Source organism: Tiliqua scincoides, chromosome 2 (assembly GCF_035046505.1).
Source record: "Tiliqua scincoides isolate rTilSci1 chromosome 2, rTilSci1.hap2, whole genome shotgun sequence".
Taxonomy (NCBI): Eukaryota; Metazoa; Chordata; class Lepidosauria; order Squamata; family Scincidae; genus Tiliqua; species Tiliqua scincoides.
The window spans coordinates 175,307,804-175,329,881 of NC_089822.1; the positions used below are offsets into that span (position 1 = coordinate 175,307,804).

The window sequence follows — 22,078 nt, forward strand, 5'->3', positions numbered from 1 at the left end:
CTGGGGGAAGTCCTCCTCTCTCTCTTTCACACACTCACACAAAATTTTGAAGGCACTTGTGGGAGCTCAAAACTGACTGGAAATTGCATCTGTTGATCTGAATACCATTGCTTCCAATCTCAGATAGGCTGGCTTGTAAAATGGGTTATATGCACCCAGGGAAATTTCAGGCAAGTTGAAATCTCAGATTACTAGGTCTCAGCGAAGAGAGTTGTCCTTTTTTCCTGACTCTAATGTAACTACTGACAAAAGACGGGTATTCTTATCTTCACCAGCAGAGGAGAACAAATGACAATATTCCAGTTAAATGCTTCTGCTCATTCAATCTCCTCCTTATGAAACTATGGAGACTTTGATGCTTCCTGAGTTATTACCCTGGTGTTTCTTCCTCCATTTTTACTATGGGTACTGATCCAGCTCCTGGAAGTTCCTCTGGGCTTACATTTACAACAAAGGGTCTCCTCTCCCTACTCCTTACTCTTTTTAGTAGTGTAACATGTAAGAAGCACATCCATACTGTAAAAACAAAAACTATGCAGGTTAGATTATTCTTTAAAAAGGATAAAACTTCACAAAATACATGATTATGTTATCACCAAAATGATAATTGAGGAGAAAAAAAAAGATGAATAGATTACACACCACTCTGAGCAAAGGGGAAAATTATAAATATTCAGATGCTCCTAAAAGCTACATGCTTCCTTGCTATTACAAACATAGAAGGCTTCTCAGTCTGTGCCATAACATTTTTTTTCCTTTGGATTGTCCTCATGAATTGCAGTTGGTGAATTCTTTCAGACCTTTTAATGAAGGCAACAGTCCTTTACAGCCATTGCATTTCTGTCCCACATACTGCTCTTGCTACTTTCTGTGCCTTGGGTGTCTGCATGTGTCCCTGTGTGGCCCTTGTGGGATCTCAACCCCTGAGGTTTGCAAGACACTTTATAACAATAAAATGTCTGCATAACTTTTAGAACAGCAAGAAAATGTGAGCTGAGCTACCCAGTGTATCTAGACTGCAAGTGGTAGAAATGTTGCCCTCCATCAGTAGTGGGAGTATGTTGCTTAGTTTAAACCATGTAGGTTGCACCCTTCCACTGTTGCTTGATCTCTAGCTTGGCTCCCTCCCCCTATTCTGTTTCTGCTTTTGTAACAGTGCCTGCAGTTCTTTCTTTGTCCCAATAAAGTTCTGAACAAAAGTTGGTTTACTGTGTGCGGAACTGATTTAATCCTTCAGCTCTGCAAACAATAACCTAGACCAGTGTTTCCCATACTGTGGGTCAGGACCCACCAGTGGGTCATGAGTTGATATTTGGTGGGCCACAAAAAATTTTTGAAACATAAAAAAACCAACTTTACAAGCACCCTTGCACAGTTTGCAGAAGAAAATCGTTACCTGGTATGCTAACCTGTAGTATGAGATAATCTTCATACCCCCAAATTAAAATGTCATATTTTCTCTAGCAATTGGCATGTCATAGATCAAGTGTGAACCCAGTTCCAGCATTTTGTCTGGCCTGGAAGTCCCTTACTGAATATCTTGCTCTCTAGTTCAGCCCTCTGGCTACCCTGGAATGACTCTAAAGGTTTGGGAGAACAGTCCTTAGGAAGAGCCTAGCAAATGTCTACACACAATATCCTATATGTAAGGTTTCTGGCAGTCTCAAGAGCAAATAACCCCAATTATTATTAATAAAAATATTTTTCTCTTTTTTTTGTCTAATGGCTCACGATAGATTTTCATTTTAAAAAGTGGGTCCCAGTGCTAAAAAGTTTGGGAAGCAATCACATAGACAATTAAGCATAGTCAAAACATGATGCAGCTTAAGCAGTAGTAATCTGAACATAAGAACATAAGAACATAAGAACAGCCCCACTGGATCAGGCCATAGGCCCATCCAGTCCAGCTTCCTGTATCTCACAGCGGCCCACCAAATGCCCCAGGGAGCACACCAGATAACAAGAGACCTCATCCTGGTGCTCTCCCCTACATCTGGCATTCTGACTTAACCCATTCCTAAAATCAGGAGGTTGCGCATACACATCATGGCTTGTACCCCATAATGGATTTTTCCTCCAGAAACTCGTCCAATCCCCTTTTAAAGGCGTCTAGGCTAGACGCCAGCACCACATCCTGTGGCAAGGAGTTCCACAGACCGACCACGCGCTGAGTAAAGAAATATTTTCTTTTGTCTGTCCTAACCCGCCCAACACTCAATTTTAGTGGATGTCCCCTGGTTCTGGTATTATGTGAGAGTGTAAAGAGCATCTCCCTATCCACTCTGTCCATCCCCTGCATAATTTTGTATGTCTCAATCATGTCCCCCCTCAAGCGTCTCTTTTCTAGGCTGAAGAGGCCCAAACGCCGTAGCCTTTCTTCATAAGGAAGGTGCCCCAGCCCCGTAATCATCTTAGTCGCTCTCTTTTGCACCTTTTCCATTTCCACTATGTCTTTTTTGAGATGCGGCGACCAGAACTGGACACAATACTCCAGGTGTGGCCTTACCATCGATTTGTACAACGGCATTATAATACTAACCGTTTTGTTCTCAATACCCTTCCTAATGATCCCAAGCATAGAATTGGCCTTCTTCACTGCCGCCGCACATTGGGTCGACACTTTCATCGACCTGTCCACCACCACCCCAAGATCTCTCTCCTGATCTGTCACAGACAGCTCAGAACCCATCAGCCTATATCTAAAGTTTTGATTTTTTGCCCCAATGTGCATGACTTTACACTTACTGACATTGAATCTGCAATAGTGTTAACTTCAAAAAGCTTGTCAGAAAAGAAAAATGTTGATTTGCTTCCTAACATCCATCAGTGAAGTTGTCTTGCATATTTCAGAGCATTCCATGAAGCAGATACCACTACTGGAAGAGCCCTGCTCACGTTCTGTATTTTAAACCTTAGTGTCAAGGCTTTAAGCAGTTTGTGGAGGCATGCAAAACCATGACTCTTACGATTTGAAGGTCACAGTGTCCCCCCAATACTGTGTGTTACAATTCTGTTTCCACTAGATTGGCTTAAACCCTTAAGTGAGATATTATAATGATGACCAGGTCTTCTGGCATGTATATCTAAGCCAGAGATTTTGTGGCATGTCATTCCTCCACATTTTCAATAGCTTTCTGCCGCTCTCACGATAAAGCTCCTCCTGGTTTTACAGCTCCACATGCAGGCATGTCCATCTACGGTTCCAGTGGTAACTGGGAAACCAGTACTAATCCCTATTAATTCAAGGAGCCAACACTTTTGAATATGCAACCAACCTTCTATATTTTCTTTTTTTCTGAAATGCTGTTTCTGGTCTTGTATTGAGGACCTATTTGCAAATGTTTTTGAATTCCTGTAACTTGTAGACCAACTTTTAGCGCTAGGTGAGGGGCTAAATTCAGGTTGTGGCTAGAATTGCACAGTGCAATTTCCAGTGCAGTTCCCATGCAGCTCTTTGGATCCCAATATCTATCAATAAGATGAACATGGAGACACTGTCTTGGACCAGCAGGATCCAAATCACAGTCCACGGGCTGGATCTGCGTTCTGAAAAATGCATCTCCATGGGGCATGGTGCTTTCTGTTCTGCGCCACAGCATCTTATCTTTCAAGTTGATCTTCTCAGAAACTCATGCAGGGCAGCCTCTTCTGCTAGGGAATCCAGGCACAGACAGGCAGTGGAAGCAGCTGCACGGTGTGAGTTTCTGAGAAGATTGACTTGAAAGAAAAGAAGCATGAAACAGAAAGCACTGTGCCACACGGGGACGAATTATTCGGAAGGCAGTGGTCCGCAGTTTGGAGACTACTGCCTTAGATAAACAACTCCCAAAAGAAGCAGAATAGTAGCAGCAGGAAGTCCAGTTCCAATTTTCCATCTATTTTTTTGTGTAATTACAGGGAAGCATTGTTTGAACATTGTTTCTCACCCAAACATTTGTGTTGATTTACATTATGTCATGTACAACATGAATGAGTAAATAAACAAGATCATTTAGTAGGAAGGAACTGGTAAACAAGATAATAAGCAAGTTTATTGTTTATTATATTATTAAGGTAATAAACAAGATAATTTAATATTTCATATTACTGTGCAGAAGGATTGTCCTAATGAGCAAAGAGTCAATCTAAATAATTGAATAAGTTAATATTTCTGCCTGGCTAATCAATTAAAAAAGCTTACTTAAAAAAAAAAAAAGTGTATAGCTGTGACTTGGGAAGTAACTTTGAATGTGAAAGATTTATTATGCTATATTCACAAGAACAAACTGGAATTGTGCAGCAGACCAAAAAGACCTGGTCCTGTTTTCAGTGATGAGTATTAATTAGAACACGGTGAATACCAGGTGCTAAAGGAAACACTATTCCCATATATAAATTAATGTACTACTAACTGTATTGTGTTACCCTTCACAGTTTTTCTTTAATTCTGATTTTATACTGAGATAACATTTCTTTGTATGTGCATGTTCATTTTTAATATCTGTCTTTAGAGTGTTTTTGAGAGCCATCAACAAATTTTCCGAGACTATGAACCAGAAGTTCCTGGAAAACATGAATTTTGAAGAACAAGTGAGTGTCTCTCTGATTTCATTTCATTGACTCTACAATTAAGCTTAAAAGCTATTACTCTGGATTCCATTTGTGTGACCGCTGCACACCTGGGATTGAAAAGATTTACAAAGTACAAAAAGATTAATCAATGTTTGCGGTGAAGCTTTTAGTTCAACCTGGTCTTTGGGCTTCTATAAGGTTCTTGATCATTGACACTGGATATGTTGTACTCAAGACATGCAGTACTGATTAGTTGAGATTTTTAGTACTGATTGGGATGGATTTGCATCAGAATATTAGAAGTTTGTTTCTGTTTGTACTAGCCATTAGCAGAAGTACTTAAAGTATCAAGCATTGTAATCCTTAAAGAAGATCAAGGCCTACCAGGACAGTATCTTTCAAATGAAGATTCCCACTAATTTAAGATCTTAAGATACTGACAGATGAAATATTGTCATCTTGGCAAGAAATGTGCTCTGATTCAACTGGATTATCTGTGGTTAAAGGATGTCAGAGAGCATAAAGAGGTTAGTGTGAGATCAAAGGAATTCAGTTATAGAAGAAACTACATAAAGGGCCCTCTTTCTTCTTTTTTATTTGACCTAGCAATATATTTTCTTATGACTGCGATATAAATAGAGAGTTGGAGAATTCACAGTATAAGAATTTCAAACTATGAGCATTTCTTTGTAGGTGGATGATATCTCATTTGAAGCCTGAAACTTTTAAGAGTTATACAGAAAAGCAGAAGTCCATCTAATGAGGCTTTATCACCTAGTGATGGAAAAAGGATGCAAATATCTGACTTGTCCTGTTACCAAGCTCCTCCTCAATAGTTGTTGGGCTTTTTTTTACATATTTGTCCCCTTCCTTTCCACTATAGCAGGGCACCCATGGTGCTTACAACATAATAAAACAGCATCAATAAAATGTAATATAAATTAAACAATTAGAATGACATCAGCACCACACAGACAAAACAAATGGCATTAAACAGCATTAAAAACTAGAAGGAGCTGTGAAATCACAGTTTAAAAGCAGCAGCAGCATGACAGGATGATAAATAGCAGCAGCACTAAAGGATATTATCCAATGTCAACAATCAATGAATGGATAACAGAAATAGGGCTAGACATCTCTCTCTCTCTCTCTCTCTCTCTCTCTCTCAGAAAAGAGTTCCACAATTTGGGATTTGGGCATGACAACAAAGACGACTCTCTTGGGTCCCAACTAACCAAGTGTCTGCTATCAGTGAGACATGCAGGAGGGCCTTTTCTGCTAATCAGAACAAGCAGGCAGGATAGTATGCACCCTGAGGCCAGGGCTGGCCCATGACAAAAATCCCAAGCCGAACAGGAACAGGAAAACCAAAGCTCACATTTGTTTTGCCAGATTCCTGGTCCAAGCTTCACCTAGAGAATTATGCCCACTTTTAGCTAATTAGCGCCCCTGTGTTCCCCAACAGTGGGCCCAGTTCTACACTGCAGCACTGCTCAACCCCACCACCAGGGTAGCTCGTCTGTTCAACCTGCAGAGGTGCTCCTTCTTCCCCCCTCCTGCCAGCAGCTTCTCCAGCCACTACAGCAACACCTGGGTCCTCAACAGGTCCTGGGCATGGCTGCCACACACCAATCTCCAGCAGTCGCTGTACAGCAATCCTCAGAAGTCCATTTGCCCATCTGTCTTTTGGTCAGTTAGGGTGCCTAAGGCCACCGAATGAGAATTAATTGCATTGCTAAGTTTCAATCCAGGAAAGACATGATTTCCAAAGACACCTCAAGGCCCAATCCTATCCAGTTTTCCAGACCTGGTGTAGTGGTGCCAATGGAGCATGTGCTACATCCCATGTGGCATGTGGGCATGTGGGGAGGCAGTCACTGAGGCCTCCTCATGGTATGGGAACGTTTGGTGCCTTCAGGGCTGCATTGCGGCTGCACTGGTGCTAGAAATTTGGATAGGATTGGGCCCTCAGTCTCTTAGCCAGAATGCTTTTGAATAACCCCAGACTTCACCAGCAATGCCTAGTGAATAAATGCAAGTCTGATTGGGTCTATTTGGATTTGTTTTTAACTGCCCGCTTTTTATAACAATGAGGAAAGAAAATGCCATAATTCACGATGCTCAGCAAGACCACAGCAATATATTTTCTTAATTCTCTTTCAGCTTTTGAATGTCTCTATAAACAAGGGTTCTTTCTTTTTACAAAGGCATTTAATACATGTGGAAATACGCCAGCCTGGTACTCTTAGAGCTGGGCATTTTGTTGCTTAGTTGCACTGCAGCGACCGAGAAGGTATCTCAAAAGGGACCACTTTTCTGCCTTTGCTTCTTCAGAAGGTCCATCTGCTAACTTGGAGGGGAGGACTGCTGTGAGCAGTAAGAAGGCAGTTTTTTCCCTCTGTGCCTGTGCAGTTTCTGCTTAGACAAAAGGTGCAATTTGGATAGCACTGTGTGCCTTTTGGACGCCCACTGGTGCTTCACAACCAACACTGGGTGCTATCAGAAGTTGTAGCCATGTTTGCTTCCAGCATTAAATCATTTTTAAAAGTGTTGTAGGCCCTGCTGGATGCTTTGATTGTCCTTCTAACCGTGCAGTGGTTATAGAATTAAATAACAAAAAATAAGCTTTGTATCAGATAGGCCATATGCAGCAATAAAAAAAAAGGTAGGTAGGCTGTTTACTGTTGAGAGTAAACAATTTTCAATGTGTGAAAAATAGCTCTACATTGCCCTTTAATAGGTATTTCGGATTCTAACCCTGATTAATTTTTCATCTGTTTGTCTCCTCTCGGATTGTGCTAGTAAATTATGTGACCTGACTCTTTGATAGTACCAATCAATTCATGTTTAGTTCCTTCTGCAAGTTTGCATGCTATCTGGAGATGGAAAGGTGACACTTCCTCAGATTATGCTGTTTAAGGATCTTTTTGAGCCATGATGGGACTATTATTATTATTATTATTATTATTATTATTATTATTATTATTATTATTATTATAACAGTATTTCTATACCGCTTTTCAACAGAAAGTTCACAAAGCGGTTTACAGAGAAAATCAAACAAACAACTAATGACTCCCTGTCCCAAAAGGGCTCACAATCTAAAAGGATGCAAAAGAACACCAGCAGGCAGCCACTAGAAAAACAGTGCTGGGGTGAGGAGGGCCAGGTACTCTCCCCCCACTAAATAAAAGAAGAGCACCCACTTAAAAAGTGCCTCTTACCCAGTTAGCAGGGGTTATTTGTGGGGAAAATACAAGAAAACTTGTGTGATTGTATCTCCTCCTTGTGGTTACTTTAGCATGTTGTGTGATACAAGGCTCCTAGCAGAGTAAGGGAAATGTATGATCTTGCTATGCTGGTGCAAGGGTATTAGCACAATGGTTCCCAAACATTTTAGCAGTGGGACCCACTTTTTAAAACAACACTCTATCAGAACCCACCTAGATTTACGAGACTTTTAAAAATGGTGGCCAAGAAAGAAATAATAATTTTATTTATTTATTTACAAATAATTGTTTGTTTGCAAAAAAAAAAAATTCATTTCTCGTAATGAGGCAGCTCTAATGAATGGCCTCAAGCCTTGGCTTAGTTGTGTGACCTAGCCTTCACCTACCCCCACTACCTGTCATTGACAGAATTGGGGGGAAAAAAACACCAGAAAAAGGACCCTCAAATATTTATCTTTCTATAATTATGAAAGCTTGCAAACTTCAGGAGCTCAGCTGTTTGCAGGGTGATTAGAACTATCTTGCCAGCTGCAGGTGCTCAGCTCTTTGCAGGGTAGTGGACAGCTATCTGATTTTTGAATAGCCTCAGGGCTTGAGGCAATTAGTAATCTGATCTTTCCATTACCCTGTTTTCATTTGCTGCTCTGTGGGACCCACCCGAAACAGAATCATGACCCTAAACCCACAGTTTGTGAAATGCTGCATTAGCAGGTTCATGGTGAATTTTCCATTAAGAAAAGAAACTCCATTCTTAGTGACAAAGTGTAAAAGGTGGTGTTGGAGCAGTAAATTAATGCTTTTGGTGGAGTCCTGGCTGATACTTAATTTAAAAACACTCGTGAAATGTATCACACATTTTCTCCCTGATTTTCAACAGTTTTTTTTCTGCTTTATCAGCGAACAAACAATGATGCTCAGCACACCTCCAAAAGTGCATTCCGAGTTTGTTTATAATTTATCTCTTTGCTATCTTTTATCCTCCTCCTTTGGTTCAAAGTTGCCTCATTTTTTCTTTCTTTTTCAAGTTTCGAGAAATGGTAAACAGAATATTGATTTAATATTAAAAGCTGAATATATGTTTAGTATTAAAATACTTATTGTATGCAGAACATATATTAGTGGTTTTCAAAGTGGAGACTGCTGCTCACCAAAAAAGCCCTCCCCAACCCGTGCAGCACTTACCGTTCCACTGCGCTGCCACATATCTTTCCACCTGATCTGGACAAAGCGACACTCTGGGCAGTCACGTCTCTTGCCCATCACCTCAGCAGGCTTTGCAGCAGGATTTCTGGGCAGACTTGATTGCCCAGAACATTGCTTGTCCTGATCAGGGGGGAAAGATATGCAACAGCATGGTGTAACAATAAGTGCTGCTCATGGAGGTGAGGGCTTTCTCCGAACTCCAGATCTGGCCGCAGGCCATAGTTTGGAAAGCCCTGACATGTATCAACTAATTTATGTGTGTAAGCCATAGAAGTACTTGAAGTTACATAGTACATGGTTACATAGGAATAAATGGGATCTACAATATATTATAGATTACTGAAAGATGAAAGGCACACAGTCATTATTGGGTACCTGTTTTGCATTGAAGAATCTCCACAATAAATCTTACTTTTGGTATGTGCTGCTAGTAGGTAACATCTTTGGTCATGGTGTAGCAAGTTTTGACACTTTAGAAATAATTTTTATTATAAAGAGCATCCAGAGCATAGCGCTCACTATTTCCTCTTAGCTGCTAAGTACTTTTCCCTCAGCCCTCAAGCAATATCCCATACTGCTGCTAAGGTTTCCCCAACTCTAAGCAGTATCCTTTGAGGAGGGGCTGAGGTTTCAGTAGGGAAGAAAGGTGGCTTCTGCAATCATAGTGCTATGTCGTGGATGCTACCTTATGTTTACTGTATTCCTTTCCAAGTATAGAAATATAGGGCCATTAGCAACTTCCAGAGGAATAGCTGTGTTTGTCTGTTGCAGCAAAAACAGCAGTCATGTAGCACCTTTAAAAGGTAAACCAGTTTATTTCAGCATAAGCTTTTGAGGGCTACAGTCCATAAGAGATAGGAAGCATATTCTTTTCCACCAATTGCTTGACATTTCCCATGAATTTATCTTCAGTTAGCAAGAGAATAAAACCATCAGGATTCTGAACTCAATGAATGATGACGTTAGAAGGGGAGTGAGTACATGTAAATGACTTGACATGAACAGACATTATCTTTGGCTGTTAGCTTATACCTGTTCTGTTATACATTTAATTCCATCAAAAACAAGGAGAGTTCTTACTTTTTTTGCAAAGCTATGGTTAACTTACGCCATCACCGCACAATGTCATCATTACACTGCTTTTTTGGATCTGGGGAGTTGTGATATTTCGGGATATGCAAAATTTCGCAGGCACTGCTGTGGTTTATTGTTATTAGCTAATGAACCCCATATAAATCTCCGGATGCTGCTGAGGGGAACGTAGGCCAGCGGGTATAAAAATCACGCACTCTTGCCTTTATTCTAATTGCACGGTAATAACTGCTTCCAACTCTGCATATTAAAACGTGGCACTCCTTCCACTGGTTGCCTTCATACATTATTTATGTTTCACACTGCTTAATGTCACCTCCCATTTTAGTCGAAACCCATTTCAGCCATTCAGTGCTCTGTCTTCTGCTCAATTTACAGCTGTGGAACAACTATTTTCATCTTGCAGTGGCTTTTATCACCCAGGATTCCTTGCAGCTAGAACAGTTCTCCCATGCAAAGTGCATTAAGATCCTGAACAAGTAAGGCTTCTTTTGAATAATTTGGAAGTTGTCTTATCTTCTTCTTATTTCCCAAATAAAGCTTTGATAAAGGTAGTGACTTTGACATATTCTCTTGCAGGTATGGAGACATGAGACGCTTAATTGGCTTTGCGATCCGTGACATGTGGTACAAACTTGGTAAGTAGAAGTGCCCTCAGAAGCACAAATGCTTACTCCACACTCTTCTGGTTGAGGAGAAATGATGCTAGGCTGAGATATTTGTTACATGTGACTTATTAGTTTTGCTTCATAAATTCCAGCATCCTTATTTGCAATTTGTATATTTGCCTGTGTGTGGGTGGGGAATAATACCCTTGGCAAAGAAATGTCTGTATTCTGACCTGTCTACTGTATTTTGTTGTGTGGTTCTGGTTTTATTGTTTATTTTTTTGTTTTGAATGTGACCAAAACTTTATTTTGTTGTTTGATGTTATATATACTATACACCACATTGGGCACCTTGAAGGAAACATAGACCAAGTTTATTATTATTATTATTATTATTATTATTATTATTATTATTATTATTATTATTATTATTATTATTATTATTATTATTATTAACAGTATTTATATGCCGCTTTTCAACTAAAAGTTCACAAAGTAGTTTACAGAGAAAAATCAAATAACTAAATGGCTCCCTGTCCCAAAAGGGCTCACAATCTAAAAAGATGCAAATGAATACCAGCAGGGTGAGGTGGTTTATAAATGGTTGAAAAAGAGTGAATGTACCCAGTGTTACTGTGAGCCTAAAAGATTGGGAGGGATCAGAAGGCAGGAGAGCGTGTCCTGTTGATGCAAAGATGGGTAAGATGAGAAATTCTATCTGTTATGAAAGGGTCAGGAAGCAAGAAGCCATTGCTCACACATTGTGGACCCTAAGGGCTTCCAATTTTGACAGCTTCACAGGGTTAACCTTCAAGTGAATCAACCTGAACTAGTCTACTCTGAGTGATAGCTCTTGGAAGGGGCACCATTTATCTTCCTCCAGTCTTCATGTCAGTTTGTCCATCTGTCAAATAAAACTCCAGTCTGAAGAGATCATTATCTCTTTTGGTTCAAGATTGCCCATGTTTAGTACTGGCACTGCAACTTTTCATTTATGAGCATGCAAGGGAGAAAAAAGGAACAAAACCAGTGCATTTAGAATTTTTATATCCTTTATCACATTATCACATTTATTTTTGCTTTATTCATGCATATACAGTTCAGAGGGGACTGATCTGTTCTATCCTGAAGCAGAGAGGATATTTGGATTCCCAATTTCCACTCAAAGTTTACTTGAATGTCCAAGTTCTTTTGAGGTAAAGAAGGGAGCAGGGTTGAATAAAAATCTTAGCTTAGTTTGGATTCAGTTATACTAAAGTCAGCAGGAATTCAGCTGTGAGCTGGGCCTAGTTGTAATTTAGAACGGGAATTTCTGGCCCAAATGCTTTTTCTCACAATGAGTGTGTGCAAAATAAGTCATCACGAAACAAAGCAAATGCCTGACACAACAATATGTAGTGGCCCAAGGGTTAGCACTTCATTCCCAGGATGCCACTTCCTTTAAATGAGGGGGAAAAAAATATAGAGACAAAGAATGTATATGTTCTTTTAGGGCAAGTTTGTCTCTGAAAAGACTGAAAAATTAACTATATTAAACATGCCAGTTCTCATTTGCTTCAGCATGGAAAAGGCAGGATATAAATTTCTTGAACAAACAAACTCTTGCATAGTACAAGTCTTGTTCTATCACCTGAACTTTTGTTTACTGCCTAGGTAACAGTACTAGGGTACTGTTTTCTGGACAGTTGTGTCCAGGTAAAATGTATCCCAGTCATTGGCATCCCTGGACAATTGCATCTTTTTTGCATCCCAGTCATTTGCATTCCCCTATAACTGGACAACAAACCCCATGATATACAAGGGTGGTAAAGGTATAAAATAGGTATACAGTTCAATTTGCATCATTGGTTGCAATTCTGTGAGTTAATATGTAACCAAATTTCTCACCAACCAAACCTTCTTGATCAAATCATCTGGATTCCAACTTTGCATATTTTTAAAAATAAAAAAGTGCAACTAATATAAATTTATGTATATTGGAACACTAATGTCCAGGACTCAAAAAGAATGGATGCAAATATCCAGTACTGGGACACATTTGACAAGGACACAGTTGTCCAGGACACAATGTCCTTGTCACCGGTAACAACTTCTTGTTTTCAACTTTGATTCCACACAGCTCTCTTTCTTACAGTCAGATATAGGTCTAGATGTGTGAAGAAGTAACTTAATGAATGAAAATTATTTTCAGTTTTTATTGCTGTTCATTTTTATTACTATTTTGCATTCAAATGGGATTGTTCTTTTTTTCAGCTGGTTTTATTAGGATGCTAAAGTAAAAGATGTTTTAGGTACAGATTACTAACTCTTGCTGCTGAAATCAAAAAATAAATGAAAATAGTAGAAGCAGCTGTTTAATATCCAACTGACATGAGAAAAAAAGGGATTCTTGTTCCACATTTGTTTGTGAAACCATTGCAGTAGCTCTTGAAGAAAATGACTATAAAGGCCATGTTCAACACATATTATTCTGGCTTGTCTCCAGAAAAAAATGATGGGGGGGGGGGGGCCAGAGGAAGAGCATCTGCTTTGTCTGCAGGAAGTCTTAGGTTCAATCACTGGAATCCCCAGGAAGAACTGTGCCATGATAGTCCCCTATGGGGAGGGCAATACAAAGGCTCTGAGCAATGGAGTGCTGCAGCCAACTGCCAGCTGTACACACCTGACTTTTACCTGCTTCCACCATGGTCTGCTTTGGCACCCCCTGCCAAGTGCTTCTCCTCCTCCTTGCCTGCATCTCTCCACCTTTCAAGATGGTGGGCAGAAGGAGGAGAAAGGGGCTCATACAAACTCCCTTTGATCCCTGATTTACAAGGTTGTTTACCCAGGTCTTCAAAGTACAGTAGTTCCTTTGGGGGTCACGTTTCTCTGGTCAGCAAACAAGCATGCGCAAGCAGTTCATTTAAAAACTTTATTATAGTTGCCTCTAGTTAGCAAATAGGGAAAACCTCCACCCTGGAACACTGGGCAATTGAAGGTTTCCAATAGTTTAAGTGAGAACATATACATTTTCAGGCAACAGAAAACAATAACTACTAACTACTAGCTAACTACTTACTACATTTGGTTGGTTCTAAAAATTCAAAGAGTCCCACCATGCAGGGTTGACATTGTTCATATGGACAGAACACTTTGCTGCATGTAAGGTCAAGATCAGCCCCCCCCCCAGACTTACCTTTGCCCTCTCATTACTAAGGCATGTCCACCCTGTCCCCAGATGTCTGGCAAAGATCCCAGTGATAGCTCATGATCCTTGTGCCTCAGCAGCCCCTGAGATAATGGCCACCTGGATGCCTTGCTCACAAATAAATAACTGTCCAAAATGCTGGTGCCAGGCATCTCTAAATTTCTAGCTTATTGTCCTGGGAAAAGGTAACCTCTGACCATCCATTCAAAAGGGAGAGCAGATCTTACACGTCCCCTTCTATCCTGCCTCCCTACTTCTCAAGGAAAGAAATCACCACATCATCACAATGGGGGGTGGGGGTGGAAACACCCTCCCTCCCTTGCCATCCATTACCTCTCCTCTCCCCACAAGGAGCTCCATGAAGAGGCAAATGCCATCTCCATCACAGACTGGAAAAAATATTTCTCCAAAATCCTGAAGATCCACTGCCAATCTGTGTTGACAGTTCTGAGCAAGATGAATGGTTTGACTCAGTGTAAGGCAGGTTCATACTTGTTCAACATTTACCCAGCACATTTCTTAATTTTTTTCATGTGATTACTTCTAACAGTTATAATTCCTTACACTTGTCTAAATCAATATATCTCTGTTTAGCTGTATCTCAGGAGTTTTAGCTGTATTTCAGGAGTTCATTCATCAATCCTCTAGACCAGACTTTGCATAGCATATAAAGGACACACAAGTCCATATGAAAGCAAACTAGATATGAGGTTGGGAGATCTGTAATTGATTCTCCTGTGAAGGTTTAAAAGGTTAAAAGCAGCCGGGGTGGGGCGGAGGGATTGGAATAGATGTGTAGCACTGGGGCGGTTTCTGAATTCACCCTTTATTTCAGCCATTTTCAACCACTGTGTGCCATGGCACACTGGTGTAACATGAATGGTTTGCAGGTGTGCCACGGGAGTTTGAGGTTGGGTCATTTATTAGTAGGGCCATTGGGGAATGTGAGCCCCCCACCAACAGCATGGTGTGCCTTGTCAATTTTCAAAAAACTGATGATGTCTCTTGATAATTTTAGTATCTTGTCAGTGTGCTGTGAGATGAAAAAGGTTGAAAATCACTGCTTTATTTGGATAAAAAATACAGATAGCCAAAGGTTTTATAATGTGGAGGGGAGGGGAGGGGTGAGGGAGGTGGGAGGGAGGCATCCAATATATCTGAGCAACCATATTAGTCCGTATTATTCATCCAACTTACGCAAGTGTTGAAGCTCCCTAAATTACTTTGCATAATGCAGGAAATGAGACCTTGAGAGACGAGGCCTGTGTGGAAGTGCTGTTCCCAGATTGTATGACAAGGCGTTTTCTGCCAGTCCTTAATGCAGCAAATTAACTCCAAAGCAGACAACAACTGTTCGTGTTTTTCCTTGTGCTTTCTCTGAAGCATGAGGCATTACAAAATACTGTCAAAGAAAACACATTGAAGGTGATGAGCAAATGGCTTGAGCCGTATTGCATTCTGTAAAAAGTCTTCTTGGAGGAATATTCAAAACCAGGATTTTCTCTTCCAGATGACATTTGCAAACCCATCTCTTCATTTTTTTATTGTCTGTCATAATTGCAAATGTCTCCTGAGGCAGACTCTGATGGTTCTCTATTTCATGTGGCTTTTAAGTCATTGTGCAGCTGATCTATAATAGAGTTACCAGGACAGGGTTTCTATTCTGAGCTTTCTAATGGTTGACATTAGTCATCTAAGAATGAAGGCAGATACTTTTTGTCCATTGTGACGGAGACAAGAGAACATGTCAAATGGCTGCTGTAGAGTGTTCTCTGATGGATTGTCATTGGGGGGGAGAGGGAGGAAATGAATTGTTTCCAGTTATTTTCTTTTCCATGTACCCACATCCTTGAGATATTTGAAAATGGAACACTGCCTGAGTCTCTTTGTATCCCTCTGAGTGTTTCTTCTGTTCTTAACATCTTGCACTGCAAACAGACTGAACTTGGCAGTGCAGATTTAAGGTCTTGCAAAACTGACTGCCACGCAAATCTGCCCTTAAGCTGACGATAATGCTAATAGCAATATTTATATAATGCTAGAATATCGTATGATACAGTGGGGTATATGGGGTATGTTCACGTAGCACTATCTGTACTTGAAGTGCTTCAAGAATGTCACATACACACAACTATGCAAGACGAACAGTGGTGTTACGTCAGTTTATGGGGCATATATGGCAGTGGGCCCATATGGGCATAACATACTCATACGGTGAGGGCAATGGCTTTCCAGTCAATATGCGGCTGAACCAAAGTTTGAATCATAACCAAACAGAACATGATCGTGTTATGTTTCACTATATTGCACCAGCTTTTAATCGGAGCAGCTCATAGGGAACCTGCGGAAAGCATGACTAGAGAATATTTAAATCTTATTGACTTGTAATAGGAAAAAAAACTTACAGCCCAATCCTATTCTGGATTGAACTGTCTGTTCCTCTGTCATAAAATGTTATGTTCTTCCATCATTAAAATGGCTGCTGATAGAGTATACAGTGTTTCATCAGCAGCCATTTTGGGAGTGCTACTCCAAGAGATAACAGTACACGCCATCCATTGCCAGACCTGCCTGGATCCACTGGCGCAAGTAAGGAAACGGCGGGGGCAGGAAGGCGCAAAACAGGGCAGGGAGGCCACAGGAGGGGGTGGATCCAGCAGTGATAGCATGCACTGGATCCTATCCCCCTTTTTTGTAGCCTTCCCACCCCTTTCTCTCCTCAGACTTGTGTCAGATAAAGAGCAGGTGCAGGTCTGAGGAGACCCATTGTGCAGCAGGAAGCTTGTGGAGGGGTTAAGGGGATTTAAATCCCCTTTCCCCTCAGAAGCCTCCTGATCAGCCCTCTCCCCTTGATGGATACAGACCATGTTTTTTCAGCATTACTGAACTAGTGATGGGCGGAGTACAGGATTAGAAACTGATTTCATACTTTATTGGAGAAGAGTCAAATAAATAATTAGCAGTGGTCACAGTGCTGTAGCCTGTGATGCTCCTGCACCACTTATTTAATACTGAGTCAGTAGACTTATACCATACTGGGAGTCATCACATACATCTGATGGTAAAGGAGTAGAAAGCCAGACTTATGGAATTGCTATATGAATACATTTGTGTCTGGTTTTTCATATGGTGATGTTACATTGGTGTTATGTTGAATCAACGACTTCTTAAGGATTTTGTTTCATTAATTGAGGGAAAAGAAAGTAACTCACAGGCTGTAATCCTAACCACATTTTCCTGAGAGTAAGCCCCATTGAACAAAATGGGACTTACTTCTGAGTAGACCTGGTTAGGATTGTGCCCTAAAAAGCTTAACTTGTTTGATATTATTATTTTATTTAATGTTTTGATAGCTACACATTATCCATATACAGTTTAATCATCTATTTAATGTTGTCTTTTGTACTTTTTTTTAGGGCAGAATAAAATCCGCTTTATTCCAGGAATGGTTGGTCCAATCTTAGAAATGACCCTCATTCCAGAAGCTGAACTACGGAAAGCCACAATTCCAATCTTCTTCGATATGATTTTGTGTGAATATAAAAACACTGGAGAATTCAAAAAGGTAATATAAACCTTGCATAGTGTTTGTTAGTATAACTACTATCACACTTAACTGCAATATCCGATGAAAGTGTAGAGATTTGTGAGTGTTTTCTGTACAAGTGTGAGTTTAAGTAAAAAGAAAAAGAGTCATGGCACTTTGGGTAAAGGTGTGAAAGGCTGAATTTATCAAAAATGAGTTGATCTGACCTTCTCCTCTCAGAAATGCATCATCCAATTCAAACAAATAAAGTGGCTGACCCCACAGAATCACAAATAAGCCAAGTATGAATAGAATGTACCTCAAGCAGCTGTTATATGGAACATTTTGCAAGAAGTGAAATGAAGTATTTGATGCAAAATGGCTAGATCGATCCTGCTGTGAAATGTGTAGTTGAATGAAAAGGATGTAGAACTCTGCCAAAAAGAGACCTAGGCTGTAGCCACAAGGTTATGGCTATGAGAGGCAGCTGGTCCTTCCCAGGAATATTCTTGAATTGAAGTAAAAGTCATTTTGCATTTTAAAGAAGTAGCAGCCCAATCCTATGGTGGATTGGGCTGCTGCGCAGAGCTCTTTATGACAGTGGAAGTGACTTCTGCTGTTGTAAAATTGGTTCTGATGGTGTGCGCAGTGCGCTGTTGGTAGCCATTTTGCATGTGCTGCTTCAAGAGGCAGCAGTGCCACAGCTCTGCTGGATCAGGTAAGGCAATAGTGGAGGTGGGGGGTGGACAGGGCAAACTGAAGGCAAAACTGGGAGGAGAGGAGGAGGAATGGGGCGAGGAAGTGGCAGGAGGAGTGGTCCTGGTAGCAATAGCACATGCCAGATTCTATCCCCTCCATTGCGAAGCTCCCATTCCTTTTCCTTGTTTTCCAAACAAGGTGGTATAAGTCTGAGGAGACCCACAGACAGACCTAGGACTTACTGGGAGGTAAGAATAAGTGTTTTATACTTATCTCCCATTTGGCCTTGGATCGTCCCGTCCATACCTTTTCAAAGCACATACCTTTTTAGCATAGCTGCATCAGTGGGGGTGGAATAGCAGTGGAGGATAAGATTGGGGCCTCAGTCTCTAACTTCTTTGCTTGTGGTGATATATGAACAAGCATGCTGGTAGTATTCTGTTCAATTAGTCACTAAGAAATCATACAGTAATACCAGTTTAAATACAGGTTGGGCATCCTTTATCTGAAGCACTTGGGGTGAGAACTGTTTCGGATTTCCAATTTTTCCATACTTCGGAATACTTGCATATACATAATGAGAGACCTTGGGGATGGAACCCAAGTCTAAACATAAAATTTATTGATGTTTCATATGCACACAGCTTGAAAGTAATTTTATACAATATTTTTAAAAATTTTGTGTATGGAACAAGGTTTGCACATGAAACACAATTTGTGATTTTATTTCTTTAGTCAAAAACGTCTTTAAAAATGTCATGTTGGCATTCAAAAAAGCTCAGTATTTCAGAATATTCCATATTTCTGAATTTTAGTTAGCCATATTTCAGAATTTGTATTTTGGAATTCCGTATTTTGGAATTCTAGTACTCAACCTGTAATTTTAAATATATTGGCTTGCCTGTGTTTCTGTTCTCGCTATTCTGCATTCTGATACCTTTAACTGTGGAAGCAGAGGACTTGCATCTTTGACTTGAAGGGACAGCATGAATGCAGGAGCTCCTTCATTTACATGGTCCCTATAAAGGAAACTGGAAGTCTTGCCTTTCCATCTTTGAAGCAATTGCAGGAGGGGTGTGGTAAGGAGATAGGTGGTCTACGTTCTTCTTGCTTTTAGCAGACGGAAAGCGGATCAGTATAGGTTGCATCCATGGTGTGCTGGAGGGAGATGGTGGTGGCAACAGGGGGAAGGGCACCCCAAATCCATTGCCCTCTTGCTCCCTCTGCTATCTGCTGCTGATGTAGCCTGCACCACCTCGCCTAAGCAGAAACTCTGCTTCTCCTCCCCAATCAAAACTAGTCATTGCAATAATTGTTTTACTACAGTTCTGTGTGTTCAGTGCACACAGTCCAGAACCACCTTTCAGAGCGTGATACTATAGTCTTTCGAGACTGAAGGTTGCCACCAATGTGTGTTCAGTGCAATATCCTTGGGCTGATCCATTTGGATTTTTAAAGATTTGATCGTTTTTGTCTAGTGCTTCATGCAGTGGATTTTGAATCACAGCTGATGGTTTAAGGAGCCCTTGTGATGCAGGCCATGATAAATTCATAATTATTAATCTATTTAGTGTTAGATTTCATGCAGAAGAACTGTTAACAGCTCAGTATTTACTTTTTGAGAAGAAACATTCAGCATGGTTTGTGACTGGGGCACATGTGTGTGTTGCATTTTTATTTAAAACATCATGATTATATCAGCTGAGCCAGGAACAATCTGGCAGGTGGAATTGTTGATGTTGGTAGCACAGCACAAAGCTTTTGGCCTTAGTCCAGGACTGAAAACCATTTTGCTTCTCTGCATCTGTTCTTTCCTTGTCTTCATAGGCCTCTATTTCCGTTTTTAATTACTGCTTCTTATTCTTGGCTTGTAACTGTTTCTCTTGAGGATCAACGCAAACAAACAGGTAGACCAAGAAATCTTGAAATGTGTAACTCAAACCACCTGCTTAACAAGGATATTATCTTAAAGTGCCCAGGGGAATGGTAGGTGGAAGGCAAGTGCACAATTTGGTTAAGATTTCCAAGAATTAATATATTGTTTATTATTATTACTACTACTATTATGAATAAGAATACTTATTTTACACTTATCTGTAAAAACGTTCACAAAGTAGTTTATAGAACAAAATAAATAAATGGTTCCCTGTACTCAAAGTGTTCATAAGCTGAAACAATGCAGAAAAAACACCAGTTAGTTGCCACTGGAAAAGATTATATGATTGGAAGGGGGACAAAGAACCATTGCGCGCTCTCTCTCTCTCTCTGCTATATATTCAGTGTTGCATGTTGCAGTACACAGATTTGTGTTGCCTAAGCTTCTGCCCAAACATGAGGTCACACTGAGTGTTAGAACACATGATTTGGACACTTGAAGTCTTAGACGTCTTTCATGGTGTCTCTAGTTAAAGGATCTTGGGTAGCAGTGCTGGAAAATAACTCTCCCTGCGGAGACCTTGAAGAGCTTCTGCCAGAGGAGACAATACGGAACGAGATGGACTGATGCATCCAGCTCCTTATTACATTACCGAGTTTTATTTCATTTATTTATATTATCTGATCTGCCTCTTTTCATTTTTGTGCTGCTGTTAGACTGCTTGCACTGTATGAATGTCAAGCCAGTGGCGTCGTTAGGGGGGTGCGGGTGGTGTGGGCCACACAGGGTGATGCACACAGGGGGGTGACACGCTAAAATCACAGTGGTTAGGAGTAATACCATCATATACCATTGGATGTGGAATTTCCAGCAGAACACAATGCAAAAAACCACAGTGAAATATCTCCTTTCTATCAAAAGTTATGGCCAAAAACCGAGAACAAAAAAAGGCATGCAGCCCAATGGAAATTGAAACTGAGCCATATCTCGTGTTTACTCGTGAATAGGCAACCTTGCCTTAGTCCGTTGGAAAGGACAGGTTGAGAGGAATCCAATGACACCAGAATGGTCCTGATGCAATGAATGCAGCCCCCAAAAACACCTGAGAAGGAAGTCCCTCCCTCCAAGCAGACAAATGTATTGAGCCCTATGGAAAGCGAAACGAAGCCTCATGGTCGCGTTTACTTGCGAGTAAGCAAACATGCCTTGGCTGGTGGTCAGGCCAGGCAAAGGGGAATGTGAAGCCACTAGAATGGTCCTGATCTGATGGAACTGGAGCTCAACAAATGCTCCAGACGGCAGCCTTCCCCTCCCCACCAAAAAGGATCAAAACAGAGGCTTCAGCTGATAAGGTGAATTTTTTAAAGAATTGCAAAGCTAGGTGGATCCTGACAGTGATCTGGTTTAAACAGAAGTTCTTAAATTGAACTGGGCACTGGGTAGGGCTGAAAACCATAGTGATTTTGGAGGGGGGAGTTATTGCAGGCAGGCTACAGAGAAAATTCACTTGGTGGACCAGGGTTGGCTTCTGCTTTTTAATTATTTGTTTTACTTTAATTATTTATACTTATTTTAATTTGCCTGATGATGTCACTTCTGGTGGGTCTTGGACGGATTGTCATTCTAAAAAGTGGGTTCCAATGCTAAAAGTTTGAGAACTGCTGCAATAGGGTATTAGTAAGTTGACACCTGGAGGGGGGTGTGACACCACTAGTGACCAAAATCACAGTTTGAAGGAATAATTCCATCATGTTATATATTAATCAATGTGTGATTTCATGCAGAATGTGTTCTATCTTTGTTCTATCAAAAGGTACAGCCAAAAAACTAGAGGGGGCAGAGTGATGGTACATCACCACACCCACTACCTGGGGTGTTGCCCCGCCCACTGCATGGGGGGTGATGTGCTGATATCCCACCCCGGGTGACGCAAACCCTAGTGACGCCACTGTCAAGCTGAGAGCAGAAATGCAGTGGGTCTGAAGACCCAGGAAGTGTCATAAAGGAAGGCTGGAATGTGCCCTTGTTGGTAAATCCCCAGACAGGGAAGTGCTTCCTTCTGTTGCTTTAAATCAGGGGTGCCCAAACCCTGGCTCTGGGGCCACT

General features: G+C 40.8%; 1 protein-coding gene across 2 annotated transcripts in view; it reads left to right on the top strand.

The window, feature by feature from the left end:
• Positions 1-22,078, top strand: part of DOCK2 (dedicator of cytokinesis 2) — a 337,258-nt gene that overhangs the window by 241,001 nt on the left and 74,179 nt on the right. For both annotated transcript variants that reach the window (XM_066613322.1, XM_066613323.1), the window contains exons 30-33: positions 4,491-4,569; positions 10,455-10,555; positions 10,656-10,714; positions 17,288-17,436. In XM_066613322.1, coding sequence (XP_066469419.1) covers positions 4,491-4,569; positions 10,455-10,555; positions 10,656-10,714; positions 17,288-17,436 — 388 coding nt within the window. The remainder of the gene's footprint in view (positions 1-4,490; positions 4,570-10,454; positions 10,556-10,655; positions 10,715-17,287; positions 17,437-22,078) is intronic.